This window comes from Penicillium vulpinum (assembly GCF_028829585.1).
Source record: "Penicillium vulpinum strain IBT 29486 chromosome Unknown utg000002l_segment0_segment0, whole genome shotgun sequence".
In the NCBI taxonomy this organism is placed as follows: domain Eukaryota; kingdom Fungi; phylum Ascomycota; class Eurotiomycetes; order Eurotiales; family Aspergillaceae; genus Penicillium; species Penicillium vulpinum.
In genome coordinates, this window is record NW_026643242.1 from 3407799 (window position 1) to 3425037 (window position 17239).

Here is a 17239-nt window from a genome sequence, read left to right on the forward strand (position 1 = left end):
CATCCTTTTTTTTAATCTGTTTATTTTTATTATTAATTGGCGGCGATCGCCAATTGGACATTTTCATTCTGTATTCTCGGCTTTGCATACATAATTCAACCTCTGTTGCATCACCTTCAGCCCTCTCTTACAGGATATTCTTCCTCAAGATCCTGAGGGTCTTCAAATTTAGAATTCTTAAATTTCCCACTAACGTACCGCTGGCTGATCCTCAATTGTACCTTCAAGATCATATTTCCATCCCACTTGTGGTTCTCACTGTGATTCAAACGCCATTTCAGGCACCACAGGACTCTCATTCTGGCCTTAGTTATCCTCTATTTTCCCTATTGGCTTCCACGCAGTGATGACAAGTCTCGAGTTAGATGAGGTTGACCTTCAAGGATCCAGAGATTCGACATCGACGCCATACCCAACCGCAACAACATGCCCTTGAACGTAGCTATGAAGTTTCAGGCGGCTGAACTCCTTCGCAAAAGATCAAACCAGCAGTCTAGCGGATAATAATCTAAACCTCCAATATGATTGCATCATTAAATGTCTAGAACGTCGTGCAACTCTTCCTATGTGTCTTTGGTTTTGGCTTCTTGTTTATATATGGCTTCGGTCTTCCCAAAGACTGCGCTGTGCTGTAGACGTTGGGACCGCGTGACTGGTATGTTAGGGGTTTACCGTTGAAAGGGGTCTTTGATGTATAGATCGCTTCCTGCGAGTGCAAAGATTTAGAACAACAAAGGCAAAACTCAGGCTCGAGACATGTGCAGAACAGAATGTTTATAGATGTCTCAGTTTCTCCAGCGCTCCATTGCCAAATAGCCTTGCTAGCACATGTAACCCGGGCCGATTTACCAACGGACCACGTTGATTTTGAAGTAGGGAAGTGTTGTTCTTGGCTGCCTAGAGTTCGCGGTGACTAGTATTCATTTCTGCTGAAACCACGACTTCAGTGTCTGCATGGTGATTGTTGCCTTCGTCGTTGCCAATGTTCCGAGCACTGGAGTGATGGCCGCTGCTTTCGTGGCTGATAGTGTCCTGAGTATTAGTCTCGTCGCTGGTTAAATGGTCGCTCGCCAGCGAGAAACGGCACATCTAGAGTGCTCGTGCCTGTCATTTGGATTAGTTCCTCGATATATGTGCCTATTTCCAACTAGCAGAACTCACGTACACCCATTGCCGCTCAATATACCGATGCAGCTCTTGGTATTTGTCTGCAGAACTAAGAGGGTTAGCGGGTATTATGTGTGAGTCACTTCCTATATGAGGTCGTACTAGATTCAGCTTCTTCAGAACCCCCGATAGACCAACATTGCTTGTGAGTTGAACTCTATCGGAGTCGGTTTCCTGCCTTTCTCTATTGGAATCCCGCTAAATGACCTATTATTTGTCGAAGGCGTCATTCCCGATATCGTGAGGCTCATTGTTAAGCTTGAAAGTAGTATGATTACTTATGGACAAGAGTTCACAGATTTTATTCAGCAAAGATGATATAATAGAAGATAATATTATAGATAAATATCGGAGGTATAATGTCTAGTAGAACCTTATGAAGAAAAAATAAGGACAATGCGCGGGAAGAAAGTGAGAAGACGTGAAGTGGAAGAGGAAAGAAAAGAAAAGAAAAGAAAAGAAAAGAAAAGAAAAGAAAAGGAGGAGGTTGACTTCATAGATCATTCCACGAGGCAGAAAATATAGGAGTCCAACTATGTAGAAAGCTCTAGTGATATAAGTTCCTACATGCCCAGGTGAGTCTGGAATACAGAGACCCAATGAATCATACAAGGATGGTCGGCCGCTCATGCCGCCTTGTGATATCCTTTTGGCAGTCTACTGAGATATTCTTTGTAGATATCTTTTTAGATGTCTTTGTTTAGCTATTTTCCTTCCTCCCTATCTCAATTCTATAGCTAGACAGTAAAAAAGGGTGGGAAAAGTATGAACTATACAGATGACTTCGCTATGCATAATCTTTGACAGAGATATGCATCCTTTGAATCCTTCAGCTTCTTCATTCTTGCTCGTGTCCTGTGCATCTATGTACCAGGGCATTGTAGATCTATGCTCAAAGAGTGTCTGGAAGGTTATACCTGCCTATGGGTGTATATAGTCTCAGTGTAGCTAACAAAGTAACACTTGTTGTTCTGCCTAATGGAAATACACTATGCACGAAGCCGTGATAATCCCTTTATTGTGACATTTGAAGTAGTCAGTTCCACTTCTCATGCGATTGTTACCATTATTACTCCAAGACAAACAAGAACAAATGTGTGGCTTGATGTCTCGCACCTCACAATCAGAAATCAGATCCTGTCTCACAAGTAAAGAGAACTGCGGAATTCCATTCAAGCGGTTGATTGACTGAGACCTTAGAACATACGATATAAAAGGAGCCGCTTAATTCCATTCTACCTCTTCTCCATTCCATGAAGCCAATTCCATCCTACTTCATCTGTCCTGATTCTTCCACACTCAACATCCACCCCCAAAGCTACTGCCGCGAAACCTATCCGGAGCCAAAAAAAAGAGACAATGCCGTCCCAACTAGGCTGGATCTGGCCCAAAGATCCACGCCCCGGCAACCCACAACATTGGCCACGCCGTTGGCGCTTCTTTGACGTCCTCACAAATAAAGGGCCAGACATCTACGTGGGCCGAATCGACCAGCCCAAAACCAAGACCAGAAAGTCAACCTCTAAACGGTCCGGGCCCACAACACAAGAATGGTCCCGGTGGGGGAAGAGCCCTTCCGACCCTGACTCAGGTTACAGTCCGTTCCCTTGGGCGCGGCGGCCTGCGGGGGAGCGCTATGATTTCCGCACAAGGAAGTACCATGTCCCGGACCGTGGAACGTGGAGTGCTGTTCAGTATTGCAATGGAGGAAAGTCTCGGAGGGGGGAATGGGTCGGGAAGGAGGAGGTGCATTGTGTGCCGATGCGATATTGGGATCGGAATGGGTATGAGTATCCGGCGGAATTTTGGCATGATGCTATCTATGGGAGGCATAGAAGTTGAATGGAGTGAACAGAATGGGACGGGATTGAAAGAAAAGGAAACGAAGGAAGTGGAGTGCTGGGAGGGTATTTAGATGGTATTGTGTTTGCTAAATCCAGATAGATCGCTTGAATGCTTCCAATCATTTTGTCTCTCAGAACCAACATGAGATAGATCTAGCTCAATGGCTGATGTTCTCCTAAAATCTCCCTCAAGTTCCAAGATATAGGCAGATAGATGGAGACCTTTTGAATCAGAGGCATCCATAATGTAATGCGTCAAAGACGTATATACGTGCTGGCCCATCAATAGACGGTTGATTGGCTTGAGGGCGCCGGAGAGTTGGCAGTTGGGCGCCGTTATCAGTCAGGCGGTTGCATTTCACGCATGGTGTCTGCTTGATATCCGTATAGGAAGATATCATATCCTGAACTAGTGTTAGCAAGAGTCTCCTTCGGGGTCAGGAACAGAACATACTAGCAAAAAGGCAAGGTCCCATTTGCGCGGGCGTGACCCCACACATCCCAGTATAGCATTCTCAAGTTTCGTCGGTGACCGGCCAGCGATCTTGCTCGAAACCTCCCATTCAGAGACCGGGGAGCCAGAAACAGACACTCCCCTGACCTGGAAGACAACACCAGCTCTAACAAGAGCTACTGCCAGAGAAGTCTCATCCTGGGCCTTGACAACCCGTACACCGGGTATATTCCGCTGAACGAATCGTTCCAAAACATTTTGCCATTCACCCTCGGTAGATTGCGCTTTAGTACGTTCAGCCTCCTCCTCCTCTCGCAGACGCTCATCTACCTTGGACTTTTCTTTTCGTGCTAGCTCTTCTAGAAGAACGTCATAATCTCTTTCCCACTTCCCCGTCGGCTGGATAAGCTGACCGTTAGCTTCCTTGATGCGCGATTCAACATGCGCCCAGGCGGATGCCAATTCCGGATCCCGCCACAAGGACTGAAATTGCTGGACATCAGCGACGCGTGCGCGTGCGGCCTCATCTAGGCTAGCACGGAGGATCTGAGGAGTTTCAGCGATTGGATTGCCAGGTGTCACTCTGTCTGGGTTTGCAATAGGCACTAGAGGCTCCAATAGGCCATGGGGCATGAATTCACGCAGTTCATGGATCTGGATATATCATTAGCTTGGCTTTGTGGTAGCTGTAACAATTCATGTACTTACCTTGCGTTCAAGTTCTTGTAGTTTTGCTAGTGACGAAACAAGTTGAATCTCCGAGTCCAGCCCTGAGACCTCGCTGTTGTTGGTCGTCAGCCCTTGGGTAGAGTTCTCATTGGTAGTAGCCATCCCCGGGGCAGTTGACATGGCTTTGCGAGGGACTTGATTGAATGGTTTAATCCACTCCAATAACTGGCACTTTGGGCCTCAGGAGGTGATTATATATAAATATGTATTAGGATAGGCACTTGACTTCCGAAATGAACAACCAAGCAAGGTGGAAGACAATGATGTATCGCAGTGACTGTTTTGTGGACAATGAGATCAACCTGCGTTGTCTGTTATATAGTGAAATGTCAAGATAAAAATGTCCAGAGTAGGATAAGGGAGTGTGTTTTGATGTTGGACCAAAGATAATGGATATTTTGTCTTAAAGATGCTCCAATAATGCGAGGATGAGGATGTGAGAGACGACATGGACCGCGAACCAATCAGGAAAACTCAGCCACAATACTCTGTGCCACAACTGGCTGATGTAATGCTTACATAATTTTGCTTTGGTACCTAGGACCTAAGGTTGTGTACGGGCAACTATAGGGATCACCGTCACATAACTCTCTCGTTTATATTGCCTGGCAGTAATTTAGATCTACTCTCACTTTACAAAAACTACCTTGGAATTATGTACATATAGATATCTACACCTCAATTTCTATCACAATTTTATAAAATTATATTTTATATAATATCGTTACTAATTAATTTTACCTCTCTATTAGGGACCGTGTTTTCTAGGCCTATCGGGATTAGAGACCTGATGCACTTGCTAATCGTGCAACAGTTGCGGCAACTGGTATACAGCGCTCTCGCGGTGTGTACTCCTAGTCTCCTACCCTGGGTCTAATTTTGTCTGAGGAATTTGATCTTTGGATGACTGAAATACTGCCTGGAAATATTATCCAATGAGAGAGTTAAGTTCGATGGCATGCTTATTCGTCCGTAGGGAAGGCAATATCCAACGAGAGAGTTATGTGACGGTGATCCCTATAGTCGCCCGTAGTTGTGTTTGTAGTTTCATTTTCTTTGAATCGTTGATAAGAGCAAGTCGGTATGAATAATATTTAACTGATAGTAGCTGTCTTAAATTGAAATTTGACTGCACTGCCAGTGTCTTTGATCCTTGATAAACGGTATTACTCCGAGTGAGTTCAAGTTGAAACAAGTTTTGTTGATGAACTTCCAGCTTTGAAGAATAAGAACCACAACTGTTACAGACTGATCTAGATGCAAGAAATTCTAAAACGACCCACAAGGTCTAGCGTAAGTTGCCTTGTTGGCCAACGAAGCTATGGAAACCGCAAGGAACAAGTCCTCTACTGTCTCACTTATGCAAGCTTCTTTGTATAATGAGCTCTTCTGTGCCTGGACGGTGTCTCAAACCTGTCCGGTCTATAAAGACCCCTGAATTCCATTTTTTGATAATTATCTATAGCATTCATCAGATTCCTTTACCAGCCTCCACACGCATCAATCAACAACGCAACTTTCACACTTTGAATTCATCATGGCCAAACCAGACGAGAAACCTCAATTACTGAGACGCTCGTCCCGTATTGCGGAGAAAATTGCAGCGCAGATTGCGGCACAACAGGAACAGGAACAGGAACAGGAACAGGCCAGAAAGGCCGAAATGGAAGCCAGGGCGACGTACAGCGAGCTCAGCCAGTCCGGCTCCTCTCACACAGGCCCGGCTCTGAAGCACGCCTGTTTCGTGTCCGACGGACCCTTATGCAACATCTGCAACCTAGCGATTGATCAATGTGTCAAGGTATGACTGACTTGCAACAACCTTGGAATTTCTGGATAATTACTGATCAGATTTAGACTCTCGACGAGTTGAATTTGGCTGTCGACGATGGACTGAGTCTGACTGGAGATGAGTTGGAGGAGAATATTCGCACTATTTTCCAAGTGAAAAACGATAGGACTGATTACCTGAGAAGGTAGCAAAACTGAGAGGCTGATATGGCCGACGAGGAGTATACCGAGGAGAATTTTCAGGAGATGCAATTGTCTTTTCATCAATTCTCGAGAAAGTGATTAGCTAGTTTTGATAGAGGCTTTTTGTCAATAGATGTGGATTTTCGAGGAACTATTCGATATATATTGACTTCAGCCTGCCATAGCCAGGCTGAAATTACACAAGAATAGCTGGCCGCATCATCAGCCTCTATCACTGGAAACGCAGTTTAATAATATAATCCATTTGGATGAAGATGATATAAGGGACCTTATATTTTACATGTCTTTGTATATGTCTTATCTAAATGATTATCCCCTCCCCCGCTGGCATTGGAGCTAGATAGACAAAATGAACGACCCGCAAAGAATAGGGAATATGACGTTGCACAAGTAGAAAATGTCCAAAAAGACTTTCCCGTGTATTATATGTGATAAAATAGCCGCTTGAGATAGTGAAAAGGACAAATAAAGTAGAAAGATGAGATTATAGAACTAGGTTTGGTATACAAACAACTATAATGGGAGAGCAAACTAGTAGCACAAGTATGGATCGATCCATGACTCTAATCTGAAGGGACAATTCAAGGCATTGTAAAATAAAATATGAAGAAAGATCTTATGAGTCAAAACCGCCCGAGTTGTCAACTGGCACAGTTGCACTGCTTGTCCCGACTCAGCTTCAGAACAAGTCTCTGAAGTGGTCAATGCTAATTGAAATAACTGGAACATCCTTGATCTAAGATTTCTTGAGCAGCAATGCCATCCCGACTTGCCTAGTTTGGATCATACGGAAGTGACAAGTATTCATAAGGAAGATCGTACTTGGATACAGCGATAGGATGTTATTACTTTTCTTACTTATAGAGATTCCTCATTATGATTGGCCGAAACTACAGGCAACAACCCTGTCTAGGCCCTAGGAGAGCAGAGCCTCAAAAGTGGGGTATAAAAGCCTCAGCCCCCTAAAAAATCATTTTCAATATTCCCAGCTTTTGAGACCACAACAACAATGACAGACGAGATTCCAGAAAACTTCCTCCGGGCTCCAGTCCCAAAAGCAACCCTCCATATACTCGATTTCGAGCACACATCCCCACCGATCCCCTTATACAAAGGCCACTTCGCCGCTGTAGTGGAAAACCTCCTGACGGAAACCGAATGCAAAGAGCTCATTCGCCTAGCAGAAGAATCGACGAGAATTAAACTCGCAGATTCAACCCTCTCACCCCCGGCATGGGAACAGGCGATGATCAACGCCGGCGGCGGCAGACAAGTACTGTCCGTCGACACGCGCAAGAGCGGACGGATCATATTGGACTCTCACGATCTTTCAGGCAGGATCCTGGACCGAATAATGCCTTTTATTCAACAGTGCAAAATTGACTGTATCCAGAACAAACCGTTAATTACGGGACTCAGGCCAGCAAAAGCGGGCGAAGTGTTCCATCTCAGTCGGCTGAATGAGCGTCTTCGGTTCCTGCGATACGAGGGTGGAGATTATTTCAGGCCCCATTGGGATGGGCGTTTTGTTACCCCCGATGAGCTAGAGAGCTCCCTTTTTACTATTCATTTATATCTGAATGGAGATGGAGAACAGGATATGGAGGAATTACAACCTCATATTGAGCGGGCGGAGAAGAGTAATTTGTTGTTTGTAAATAGTTGGGAGATTGATCTTGCCGAGAATGAGCCTGAGGAAGCTCAAGTTGGTGACGGGAATGAGGCACTTCTGGGTGGTGCAACATCGTTTATGGCTGGAATGAACTCGAAGGAGTCGGTTAGGGTCTTTCCGAAGACGGGGTCTGCTCTCATCTTTCAGCAGAGGAATCTGTTCCATGGTGGAGATGATGTGTTTAGAGGTGTCAAGTATACCTTGCGGACGGATGTCATGTATACTACCGAGTAAAGGACAAGTGATGGCCATTCAAGATCATATTTTGCTCCTGATTTTGGAACTCGGTACTGAACAAGAGAAGTTATCGTCATAAACTGGGCCTTCCTGTAGACTGTAGATAGGCATGCTCTAGATACACAAAGCATGGTTTATTGTCACGGGGAGGGCTCGACTTGACCCCCAGCCCTTGCATGATTTCATGCCGGCAAACGGGTCTTTCGAGTAGAAAACCCCAGCTTGAGCGCATGATCATATAGATCGATAACCCCTGAGAGGATTGGAGCGTCTAGCCCAGTCTCTTGCAGAATATTCCCCGCAAATTCTCGATATTCCCCTCGCGGACATGGATAGAAGTTTGCTCCAACCGGCTATGTTACATGCACATCTAGGTCCGAGGATTCTTGGTCTCCGGCCCATTCGCTATGAAACCGAGGTCGATTGCGACGCCCTACTTACGACAAACTCCCCCACATCAACGAGGTTCTTCTGAGCCTCCAAGGCGACCTTTCTAGCAGGACGCCTTAACGAACCATCCAGCTCTGCTGCAAGCCACCTACTCAAGAACACCTGGACTAACGCGAATGCTTGGCAGTGCGAGAGCTGAACAAGTTTACTACCCTTCAGCTCCCACAACTTGGTGGACCACGGGTCGTCATGGAGATTAATTTGTCACAGGCCAAGAAGCGGTGTAGTGCGCTGTGCATTACTACCATGCTGAAACCCGGCTCCACAATTACCAGCAACGCTCTCGTTCACGGGTTTACTTCGAGACGCACTCGGTAACCCAGCGGATTTCTGTGGGAATTGATTTGATGGCTGGGAAAAGACAGTGGCAATACGGGTGGACCATCGCCAACTTGATGCAATACCACCCTTACGGATATACATCTCCTGGAACAGAATTTTTACGTCGAATTCAAATATAGAACACAGGGAGGCCGAAAAGGCTTGCGACCTGGCAACTAAGAAAAACCCAAATGTTCACAGTCTCAAAGCGTATCTAATGGAAGCATTAGCGAATACAAACCGTCAAGCCCAGGTCTCTATAGCAACAAGCGAAAGGCTACTGCCGAGGGGGTCGCTGCCTACAAAATTTGAAATAGCGGGGGCGAAGGACCAGAGAATCGGTGGATATTGCGGGCCCAGATTGCTTGGAATTCGTTCATTTCATAGAATCATTAAGCGAATCAACCGTAAGCTCGTCTGCAATATCCTGTTGGCGGCCTTAGAAATATTTGCAGCCGATATGCGAAGACAAAAAAAGGAACCTGGCCACCTGCACTGCTTGATTTAGGCCTCAGCCCTGCGGAACAGAGACGGGCGCCTAATCAATATCGGGTTCTAAGAATCAGTTGTTATAATTTAAGAAAAAAGAGTCTAAAAATATCAGCACATGTGTCCTGACCATTGTCCCGGATATGGAATGCGGTCCGGGGAAGGCGGTATGTGGGCTAATCATGAAAGATGCCCACCCCACAGAGGTATGTATCCTGATCCAATTAATACCCCTTGGCCTCAGCGCCAAATCCACTTCTATCATTCCGAAACAACATTCTAAGGTTCTTGAGGGTGGCGTGAAAATCGTGGCACCCGTAACCGGGGTCACCGGGTTGATCCCGGTTCTCTCAACCCCTCGAAGTCAGGCCATCCAATATTCATTACTTCGTATAAGAGGAACATGGCGCAGGGTCATTGATCGATCGACACCCGGCCTGACCACATTTGCGGGGTGAACCGTGGCTATACAAATATCTGATTGGTCGGGTTTTGTAGTTGTCTTAAAAACAAACAAGAAATTCAATTTGGAGGCCATGTGGGGAAATAAAGAAGAAGTCACAAAGAAGAATGCACAAATCATAACTGTTAGAGCTGTCTCACAACTGAAGTCCCTACATAATTTTAAGACAAGGCTGTGGAGTACATATTTCGGGTGTTACCTATTCCGGGTGTTACCTGACTCGATGTTACATCCTTATACATCGTTCTATTTCAAGCTTGACGAAATAACTGAATGTGAGCTCAAGCTTAATATGATATAGTGTTGAGAAAATACTTAAATAGCTTCATTCCTCCCATGCTGTCCTCTTCATTCTCATCTACATCCATCAAAACCAAACAATCTAATCAACGCCTCAACCCCTCAATCAACATCATGCAGCTCACTCAGATCCTCATTGCTACTGGCCTCTTCGCCTCCTCGGCCTTTGCTGCCCCCGCAGACACCGAGAGCAAGTCCATGATGGCCGCCGGTCCCCAGTGGACCATTCAGAACGCCAGACGTGTCTGCACCCCTGAAGACACCACCTGTACCTGGACTTTCGGCATCTACCCCGGTGTTGGTGAGGCCACTCCCTGCACCTACGTCGTGAATGGTTCCCCCGCCTCCCAAGCCAATGGCGGCCCCGCCAACTGCGGCGGATTCACCATCACCTCCGGCTGGAGCGGCCAGTTCGGACCGGGTAACGGCTTCACTACTCTCTCCGTTGTCAAGAACGACTGCCACCAGATCATCTGGCCTGCCTATACCGATAAGCAGCTTGCTGGCGGCCAGGTTGTCAAGCCTGACCAGAGCTACGCCCCTGCTGCTCTCCCTTAGATGTGGATGCAAAGATGTCGCGGAGAATGAGCTGAATGCTATATATATCAACCACTTTCCTTAATGATAATCAATGACAAACAATTGAAGATTTTCCTGTTATCTTATACATTTTATACTCAAGTATTGGCCGTAGAAATAAAATAATGGCGTATTACATAAATGTTATTCCTGATGAAGTTCAGGGAGACAAGTTTGATTTTCGTAGCTGGGCCTCGCTATAGGTGTGAAAGAGAGGGGAATTGAGACATAACGTTGCTTTTAACTAAATTAAGCGAGAACAATTTGGCAATGATGAGGTGGCGTCCGATCTGAAGAATTGCGGGGTTTTAAGACCCCCTCTCTTCAGGCACTCTCTCTGTCCATTTCTTTACAGCCACACACAGATTATTTTGCTAGTACACCATGCATTGTGTAGCATTCTCCAGAGGTTGCATACTCATTCTCTGTTAGCAAAGATGACTAGAAACTATTTTCTCTACAGCATATCCTACAGGGTTGTCGATGGAGGATAGCCTACTACCACAGCTTCGTAGGTCCATGTACAGTGTACTCTGAAGATAAAAGTCAACGAACCAAGGGGCCCCAGAATTTCAATATTGGAGAGCAAGCAAAGCTATCTGCTAGTATCACCCCTGCTAACTAGGAAAAAAAAACCAGAGAAAGAGCCGCATTTAGCAAGCCAAGGAGCGGAGAATGATAAATCCATCTGTTCATACTGTTTGTGAACAGATCCAATTACTCCAAGTCACCTGTAGCGAATGCTAGTCATAATCTTAAAGCTTAGCCCCATACCATGTTCTCAATCTCGTTATCCTGAGAGAGGGAGTCTGCATTGTCCATCTCTTCATTCCCCTCTCTATATCGCCATCTCTTTCCCATAACGTCCTTGAAGGTTGCAACATCCAGGTCTCCACGCATGATGGTGTCAGAGAAAGTTCGGATTGGCTGGGAATCACCCAGAGGCTTCAATTTCACGTCAAGGTCAGGGGTAACGAATAAGACAGCGCTCAAGCGACGCACGCCCGGGGCACGGCGAACACGATGCTTGGCAGCGGAAATCCGACCACCACTCAGAATGACCGCACACCAACCGGTCAGGACAACAGTGGCATCGCCAGGGACGGGGACCCATATGCCGGGAGTCTCTTCGAGCTCCAGACCGGAGGTACCATCTTGGAAGATGATTGAGAAGGTTCCGTAATCCGTGTGAGCTCCGCATCCATTGGACGATTTGGGAGCAGCCGTGTTAGGATTGTAATCACATAGGCGGTAGTTCATATTGTATGACGTATGTGCCACAGACAGATCGGTACCGGCGAGGATGCTCAGAGACGACAGTATGGTGGGTACATACTGAGCACTGATGGCGTTGAAGAGGTCGAGGACCTCACCTAGGCCATGAGGATCCAAGGATTCACGAAGAGCTTCTGGGATCCGGGAGTTTCGCATAGGCGAGAGGTCGATGGTGAACTTCTGATCCGATTCGGCTTTGTGTAGAGCAGCAGTCTTGATGACGCCCCGGTGAGGGTAGGTTGCGTTGAGCTTGGCAACATCGTCAAGGTGACTGTGGAGGTGATCAAAGAGTGCCCGAATAGCTGGAAACGGTGCTTTAGCTTCAAGATTGACTGATACCGTAGTAGAATTTGAGCTCAAGAAGGATACTGCTGGAGCTTTAGCTGGAGCGGGATGAGATGGGGCGATTGGAGTTGCCTGAGGGTTGATAACGTTGGTAGCCCTGGTCAAAGTGATAGCCAAAGTGATCAATAGATGAAGGATGGGAGCTTGAGAGTGAGGTTTAAATAGAAGTGAAGAGTGAGAGAAGATAAAGCTGGATCCCCACTTCGCGGGACATCACGGCAAACAAACAGAGCCAAGCACCATAGCATATCGTGTCACGATGCAGAAACTGCCCTATTTAAATCTATTAGATACGTCTACTACTATATTACTACCATTATTCCTTCAGAACTGCGGTTGACTTTCCTTGATTCTCATGGAATTGAGGTAGTTCAAAGCTAGTACTCACCATGAACAGACTGCCTTGCCAAGAATCTTGATACCCGCAGATGCAAGATTGCCGCTGCCGATGCAGTGTAATCTCGCGTATGCAGTCTGCGTCATACAAAATGGATCGCACCCTAATCTGCACTACATTCACAGATTCTACCGATGGAAGCCAATGCTGTTTCCCACATGTAGTCGAGGAATCATGATATTATTAGACACTGAAAATATTAATTTCATAGCTACGAGCTCCTTCATTTACAATATAGTTCTTGTATATGTATGTACCTTTGAACTAAAAGTGGAAGCAGGCCATATAGAGGTCCCGTACAACTAGGGAACCAAGCATTAGATATTAGGTGGTGCATTTAAACAAGAGAAGCAAAGTAGCGTTTCAAGCTCCAGGAAATAGAGAAATAAGTACATGTGTTGATTGAAACATCCCTTTCTGATGTTTACCAGCTTTCACAGTGGCTGCAGTACGATCGGGTACGTATATTAAATTTCAAGATATACCCTGACTGATTCTTTTCCATTCTAGTATATAGGGTGTCAAAAGTATTTACCCACCCTTATTATCACTAACAAAATCGCGATTTTCGGCTTTTTTTTCTCCCCAAATTTATATGATAGACTATTCTTTTAATATTTTAGTATTTGAATGTATTCAAAAACTAGTATCTTATTACAATGCAATATTAAATCAACTCAAAGTCCTAATTTCCTCCCTGCCTCGCCACCGATTGTCTCCATCAGCCTCTGACGAATGTGCTCTCCGATAACAGTCACCTCCCCAGACCCATCCAAGGCATGGCATTCAAGATCCAAGTTTCCATTCAAAAAGAAAGGCGCACTATACCTCGCCTTAGTGCTAGAATTTACAACCCGATGAAGCGCACTGCGGTAGTGCCCAACCGTCCACTTCTGCATCATATCGCCCATATTAATAACGTATGAGTGTGCTTTTACCGGCACGGGTACCCATGTCTGTGTTGGAGGATATAGAACTTCCAGGCCCTCAGTCCCTTCCTCTTGGAGCAGGACCGAGACATTACCGAAGTCGGTATGCTCGCCCACTATATATCCTCAGCGTTAGTCTCATGAACACTGAAGATAATTGATATAATTGACGCACCTCCAAATTGGTTCGCCTGCTTGATAGATTGAGGGGCGTAGTAGAGCAGCCGCAAGGGCGCAGACGGATTAATTGCCAGTTCATCAAATACGCCAGTCGGGCAGTTCCACTCCGCAGGAAGTCCCCGGGCTAAGATCTTCAGGATAACCTTTACCATCTCAATCATCTTGCCGTGGTATTCCATGAGAGGGATACGGAACTGCTCATTAGGCAGCGCCTTCGGCCACTGGTTAGGGCCGGTATGAAAAGTTCCCGCCTCGGGAGCATCTGCTGGGGTCTCGCGACCGAGAATAAAGCCCTGTTTGGCACACAGTGAGTATGTATAAATTCTCAGATCCTTTATCAAGGCTCACCTCCTTGGTATCTGGTAATAACCCCTCCTTATGCACCTGGAGAGCAGGGGGCTCATATCCGCGGAATGACCTTCCCATGGCCTTACCAATCCAGGTATCCATCTTGTCCTCCTTAGGGAGGGCGAAGTACCGACGAGTGCAGTCCAACACCGTTTGGCGATCCTCTTCAGGGATACCATGACCAACAAGATAGAAAAAGCCAAATGTGGAACATGCATCACGCATAGCGTTCACGACTTCATCTTTGGCGGCTGGCGAGGCATGCTCGTCGAGCCAGGGACTGATGTCCACCGTCGGAATGGAGGTTGGAGGGGTGGTATCAATACTGCCCATATTTTGTTTCTTAGACGGGCCAAACTTTTGAAATTAGCATGAAAAAGATGGACGCAACTTGAGTTATATCTGAGTTGTTGCTTCACTACTATCCGAATATTTCGAGTGGACGATTCTCCGAAGTCTTGTGCCAATGATCGCATCTCTTTGTCAATCTGATTACATGTAGAACTAGGGGTAATACTCCGGATGACCTGATGGGTGTGATAGTATTATCCAGGATTCTTGTATTGCCTCAGGGTAATAGTTGTCGTATCCAAAGATAAGCATGATATCAGCATAAAGGTCAATGGGGCTGTTTGAATTCAGCGGTCGTGAGACTAAATGATTCGTTGAAATCAAATTCCAATATCCCCAGGGTAAGTAACGTTGAGATTAATTTATTACTTCGGAACAATCGGAATTCGGACCAACGCGAAAGTAACTCCGAAGGATGCCTATTAATGGTCATTATAAAGGTTTCTCCGGCTCACCATAATTACGTCCCTACCAACACTTCTCAATAGTATACTTCCCTACCCAAAAGCAGGATTCAAAGCAACATAAAGGCCATCCTACCTCCAAAGCCAAAACTATAATCAAAATAAGGTCTTATCTATCTTTGATCCCCTCTTCCCAAATCCCAGTCAATTGCACTAGTACAAGATGTCAACTGGCAAACACGACTTTCTTGTTCAAGTCCCCATCGACCCATCCACCCTCCAAGTCTGGGCCTCAAATCGCAATGCACACATGGCGCACTTGAAGCCATATATCCTCGACGGGACCATTGTATTTGGAGGACCAACAATTGCCGCCCATCCCAAGAGTTCCGAGGACACAACAGAAGTGCGCAGCAGCGTATTGTTATTCCAAGCAAATAGCGAGGAGGAGGTTCGGGGAATCATAGAGAAGAATCCATTCGTGGATGCTGGAGTTTGGGATATGGAGAAGGTTGTCATCGCGCCGTTCATGTGCGGAGTCAGGACTGCTATGTGATATTCGCGCCCTGTGGAAGTCAGATCAGTCTTGGAAATACGGTTCGGTCAAAGAGAGAAAAGAGGAAGAGCAACAGAGAAAATCATTTAAATAGCAGGGAGCTGCTTACCCACTACGATGGTCCTGTCACCTCCAGGTGCCTCAGGGCTCACTGTTCAAATATTTTGAACGCATGCCACATATTTAGTCTTCATCACTCTCCCATGTTGTACTAATAAGATTTGGTCTCTGAATTTAGAACTCAGTTTTTATTTCTATTAATATTAAGGCCTATGGTTGAGGCTGTATTGTATCTTCTCCAACCTTCAGCAAAACGATTTGATCTTCATTAATCTAGCGATTTTTTTTCCTCCTTGTTCTCAAACCCGCTCATCAAGCCTTGATATTCAGTTTTGGGCCATACTTGTAGACCCGAATCGCCATGTAGCATAGTCCTGACACGCAGGTCGGAACACCACCAAACACCCACAAACCTTGCCAATCAAGTGATGCACCACTCTGCCTGAGAATTGCGCCGCCACCGGGACCTCCGACCAGCACACCAAGTGCTATGATTGCATATCCCATACCAATACGTGTACCTATCTTCGACTTGTCCACCGTCAGAATAGCCAGACACATAGGTGGCAGCCCGATCAATGCACCACTCATAAAGCCGGACAGCACAGCCATGGCGATGACTGCACCCTTTGAATGCACTGCTATCATGCAGAACATCAACAGACCCGAGGATAGGGCAGCGGGAATGAGAAGGTTAAAGGGGCCGAAGCGGTCGGCCAGCTTGTTCGGGATTGTACGACCGAAGACCGAAGCTGCGTTGAAGATGGGCACCAAGTAGAAGGCCAGACTGTTGTCCGTGATTCCAGTTGCCTCAGCAAAGAAGGACAAGTAAAACAGAATGACGAACAGGCCCATGTACGCAATGAGTGAGGTGAACACGAAAGCCAGATACACCGGGTCCTTGAATGCGGTGGGATCGATAATGGCGCGGACCTTGGGCGGTTGAACGCGTAGACGCATGATGGAGAGTGGAAGCAACAGTGTGCCGAGCGCAATAAATCCGATGACGCGAACTGCCCAGGGGAATCCGATTTGATTGATGAGTCGGTACAGAACGATGGGGTAGATGACACCGCCGAGTGCGGACCCCGAGACAGCTGCGCCCATTGCAGCACCCAGCTTGGTCGAGAAGTACTGAGGGATAATGGCGACACATGGAACGAATAGGCAGCCTGTTCCGATTCCGACGACGAAGCCTTGCGCTAGCACAACTTGCCAGAATTGGGAGCACAAACTCAACATCATGTGTCCGAAAACAACCATGAAGGAGCCCACAATAAGGAGTGTTCGAAGATAGCCGCGGTCATAGATGGGACCGACGAAAATGCCCACAAACATCAGCAAAAAAGCAGCAATGGATCCCACCCAGGAGATGTCGGACGAGCTGGCGTGGAAGAGAGCACCGGATTCATAGTAGTTTTGATAGGCGCCAAAAGTGTTTAGGATTCCCCAAGTGTTGAAGTACAGCATAAAGCTGCCAAGGACATTAAGCCATGCGAGCGTTCCACCGTTGGGAGGTGGAGATGGACCCACGGTGGGCTTTTCTTGTGGAATAGCTTCTTGGGGAGTAGTAGCCTCTTCGGGAAGAGAAGACTCTGCGGTCTTGTCGGCCATGTCGATTGTTTAGGTTGGAATTGATTAGAGATGAAGTGAAGATACAAAGCTTCATTTTATTTTGAAATCCCCTTTATACA

At 46.3% G+C, this 17239-nt stretch overlaps 10 protein-coding genes across 10 annotated transcripts; 5 read left to right on the plus strand and 5 right to left on the minus strand.

Moving 5' to 3' along the window:
- Positions 1-897: 897 nt before the first annotated feature.
- On the minus strand, positions 898-1089 carry N7479_004348 (uncharacterized protein; the record flags this gene model as incomplete). The annotated part of the gene is made up of 1 exon (XM_057252045.1): positions 898-1089. The coding sequence occupies one exon, from the start codon at positions 1087-1089 to the stop codon at positions 898-900; it is 192 nt and encodes a 63-aa protein (XP_057111370.1).
- A 1437-nt stretch (positions 1090-2526) lies between these two features.
- N7479_004349 (uncharacterized protein) lies at positions 2527-3009 on the plus strand (the record flags this gene model as incomplete). The annotated part of the gene is made up of 1 exon (XM_057252046.1): positions 2527-3009. The coding sequence occupies one exon, from the start codon at positions 2527-2529 to the stop codon at positions 3007-3009; it is 483 nt and encodes a 160-aa protein (XP_057111371.1).
- Positions 3010-3241: 232 nt separating this feature from the next.
- N7479_004350 (RNA polymerase II mediator complex subunit MED27 domain-containing protein) lies at positions 3242-4314 on the minus strand (the record flags this gene model as incomplete). Its single annotated transcript, XM_057252047.1, has 3 exons — positions 3242-3415; positions 3466-4119; positions 4174-4314. The coding sequence occupies 3 exons, from the start codon at positions 4312-4314 to the stop codon at positions 3242-3244; spliced, it is 969 nt and encodes a 322-aa protein (XP_057111372.1).
- A 1417-nt stretch (positions 4315-5731) lies between these two features.
- Positions 5732-6174, plus strand: N7479_004351 (uncharacterized protein; the record flags this gene model as incomplete). Its single annotated transcript, XM_057252048.1, has 2 exons — positions 5732-5995; positions 6052-6174. 2 exons carry the CDS (start codon positions 5732-5734, stop codon positions 6172-6174), a joined length of 387 nt encoding a protein of 128 aa, XP_057111373.1.
- A 1024-nt stretch (positions 6175-7198) lies between these two features.
- On the plus strand, positions 7199-8095 carry N7479_004352 (uncharacterized protein; the record flags this gene model as incomplete). Its single annotated transcript, XM_057252049.1, has 1 exon — positions 7199-8095. One exon carries the CDS (start codon positions 7199-7201, stop codon positions 8093-8095), a length of 897 nt encoding a protein of 298 aa, XP_057111374.1.
- Positions 8096-10235: 2140 nt separating this feature from the next.
- Positions 10236-10679, plus strand: N7479_004353 (uncharacterized protein; the record flags this gene model as incomplete). The annotated part of the gene is made up of 1 exon (XM_057252050.1): positions 10236-10679. One exon carries the CDS (start codon positions 10236-10238, stop codon positions 10677-10679), a length of 444 nt encoding a protein of 147 aa, XP_057111375.1.
- A 783-nt stretch (positions 10680-11462) lies between these two features.
- N7479_004354 (uncharacterized protein) lies at positions 11463-12803 on the minus strand (the record flags this gene model as incomplete). Its single annotated transcript, XM_057252051.1, has 2 exons — positions 11463-12510; positions 12709-12803. The coding sequence occupies 2 exons, from the start codon at positions 12801-12803 to the stop codon at positions 11463-11465; spliced, it is 1143 nt and encodes a 380-aa protein (XP_057111376.1).
- A 591-nt stretch (positions 12804-13394) lies between these two features.
- N7479_004355 (isopenicillin N synthase family dioxygenase) lies at positions 13395-14507 on the minus strand (the record flags this gene model as incomplete). The annotated part of the gene is made up of 3 exons (XM_057252052.1): positions 13395-13762; positions 13822-14119; positions 14175-14507. The coding sequence occupies 3 exons, from the start codon at positions 14505-14507 to the stop codon at positions 13395-13397; spliced, it is 999 nt and encodes a 332-aa protein (XP_057111377.1).
- A 645-nt stretch (positions 14508-15152) lies between these two features.
- N7479_004356 (YciI family protein) lies at positions 15153-15485 on the plus strand (the record flags this gene model as incomplete). Its single annotated transcript, XM_057252053.1, has 1 exon — positions 15153-15485. The coding sequence occupies one exon, from the start codon at positions 15153-15155 to the stop codon at positions 15483-15485; it is 333 nt and encodes a 110-aa protein (XP_057111378.1).
- A 372-nt stretch (positions 15486-15857) lies between these two features.
- On the minus strand, positions 15858-17159 carry N7479_004357 (uncharacterized protein; the record flags this gene model as incomplete). Its single annotated transcript, XM_057252054.1, has 1 exon — positions 15858-17159. One exon carries the CDS (start codon positions 17157-17159, stop codon positions 15858-15860), a length of 1302 nt encoding a protein of 433 aa, XP_057111379.1.
- Positions 17160-17239: the final 80 nt, after the last annotated feature.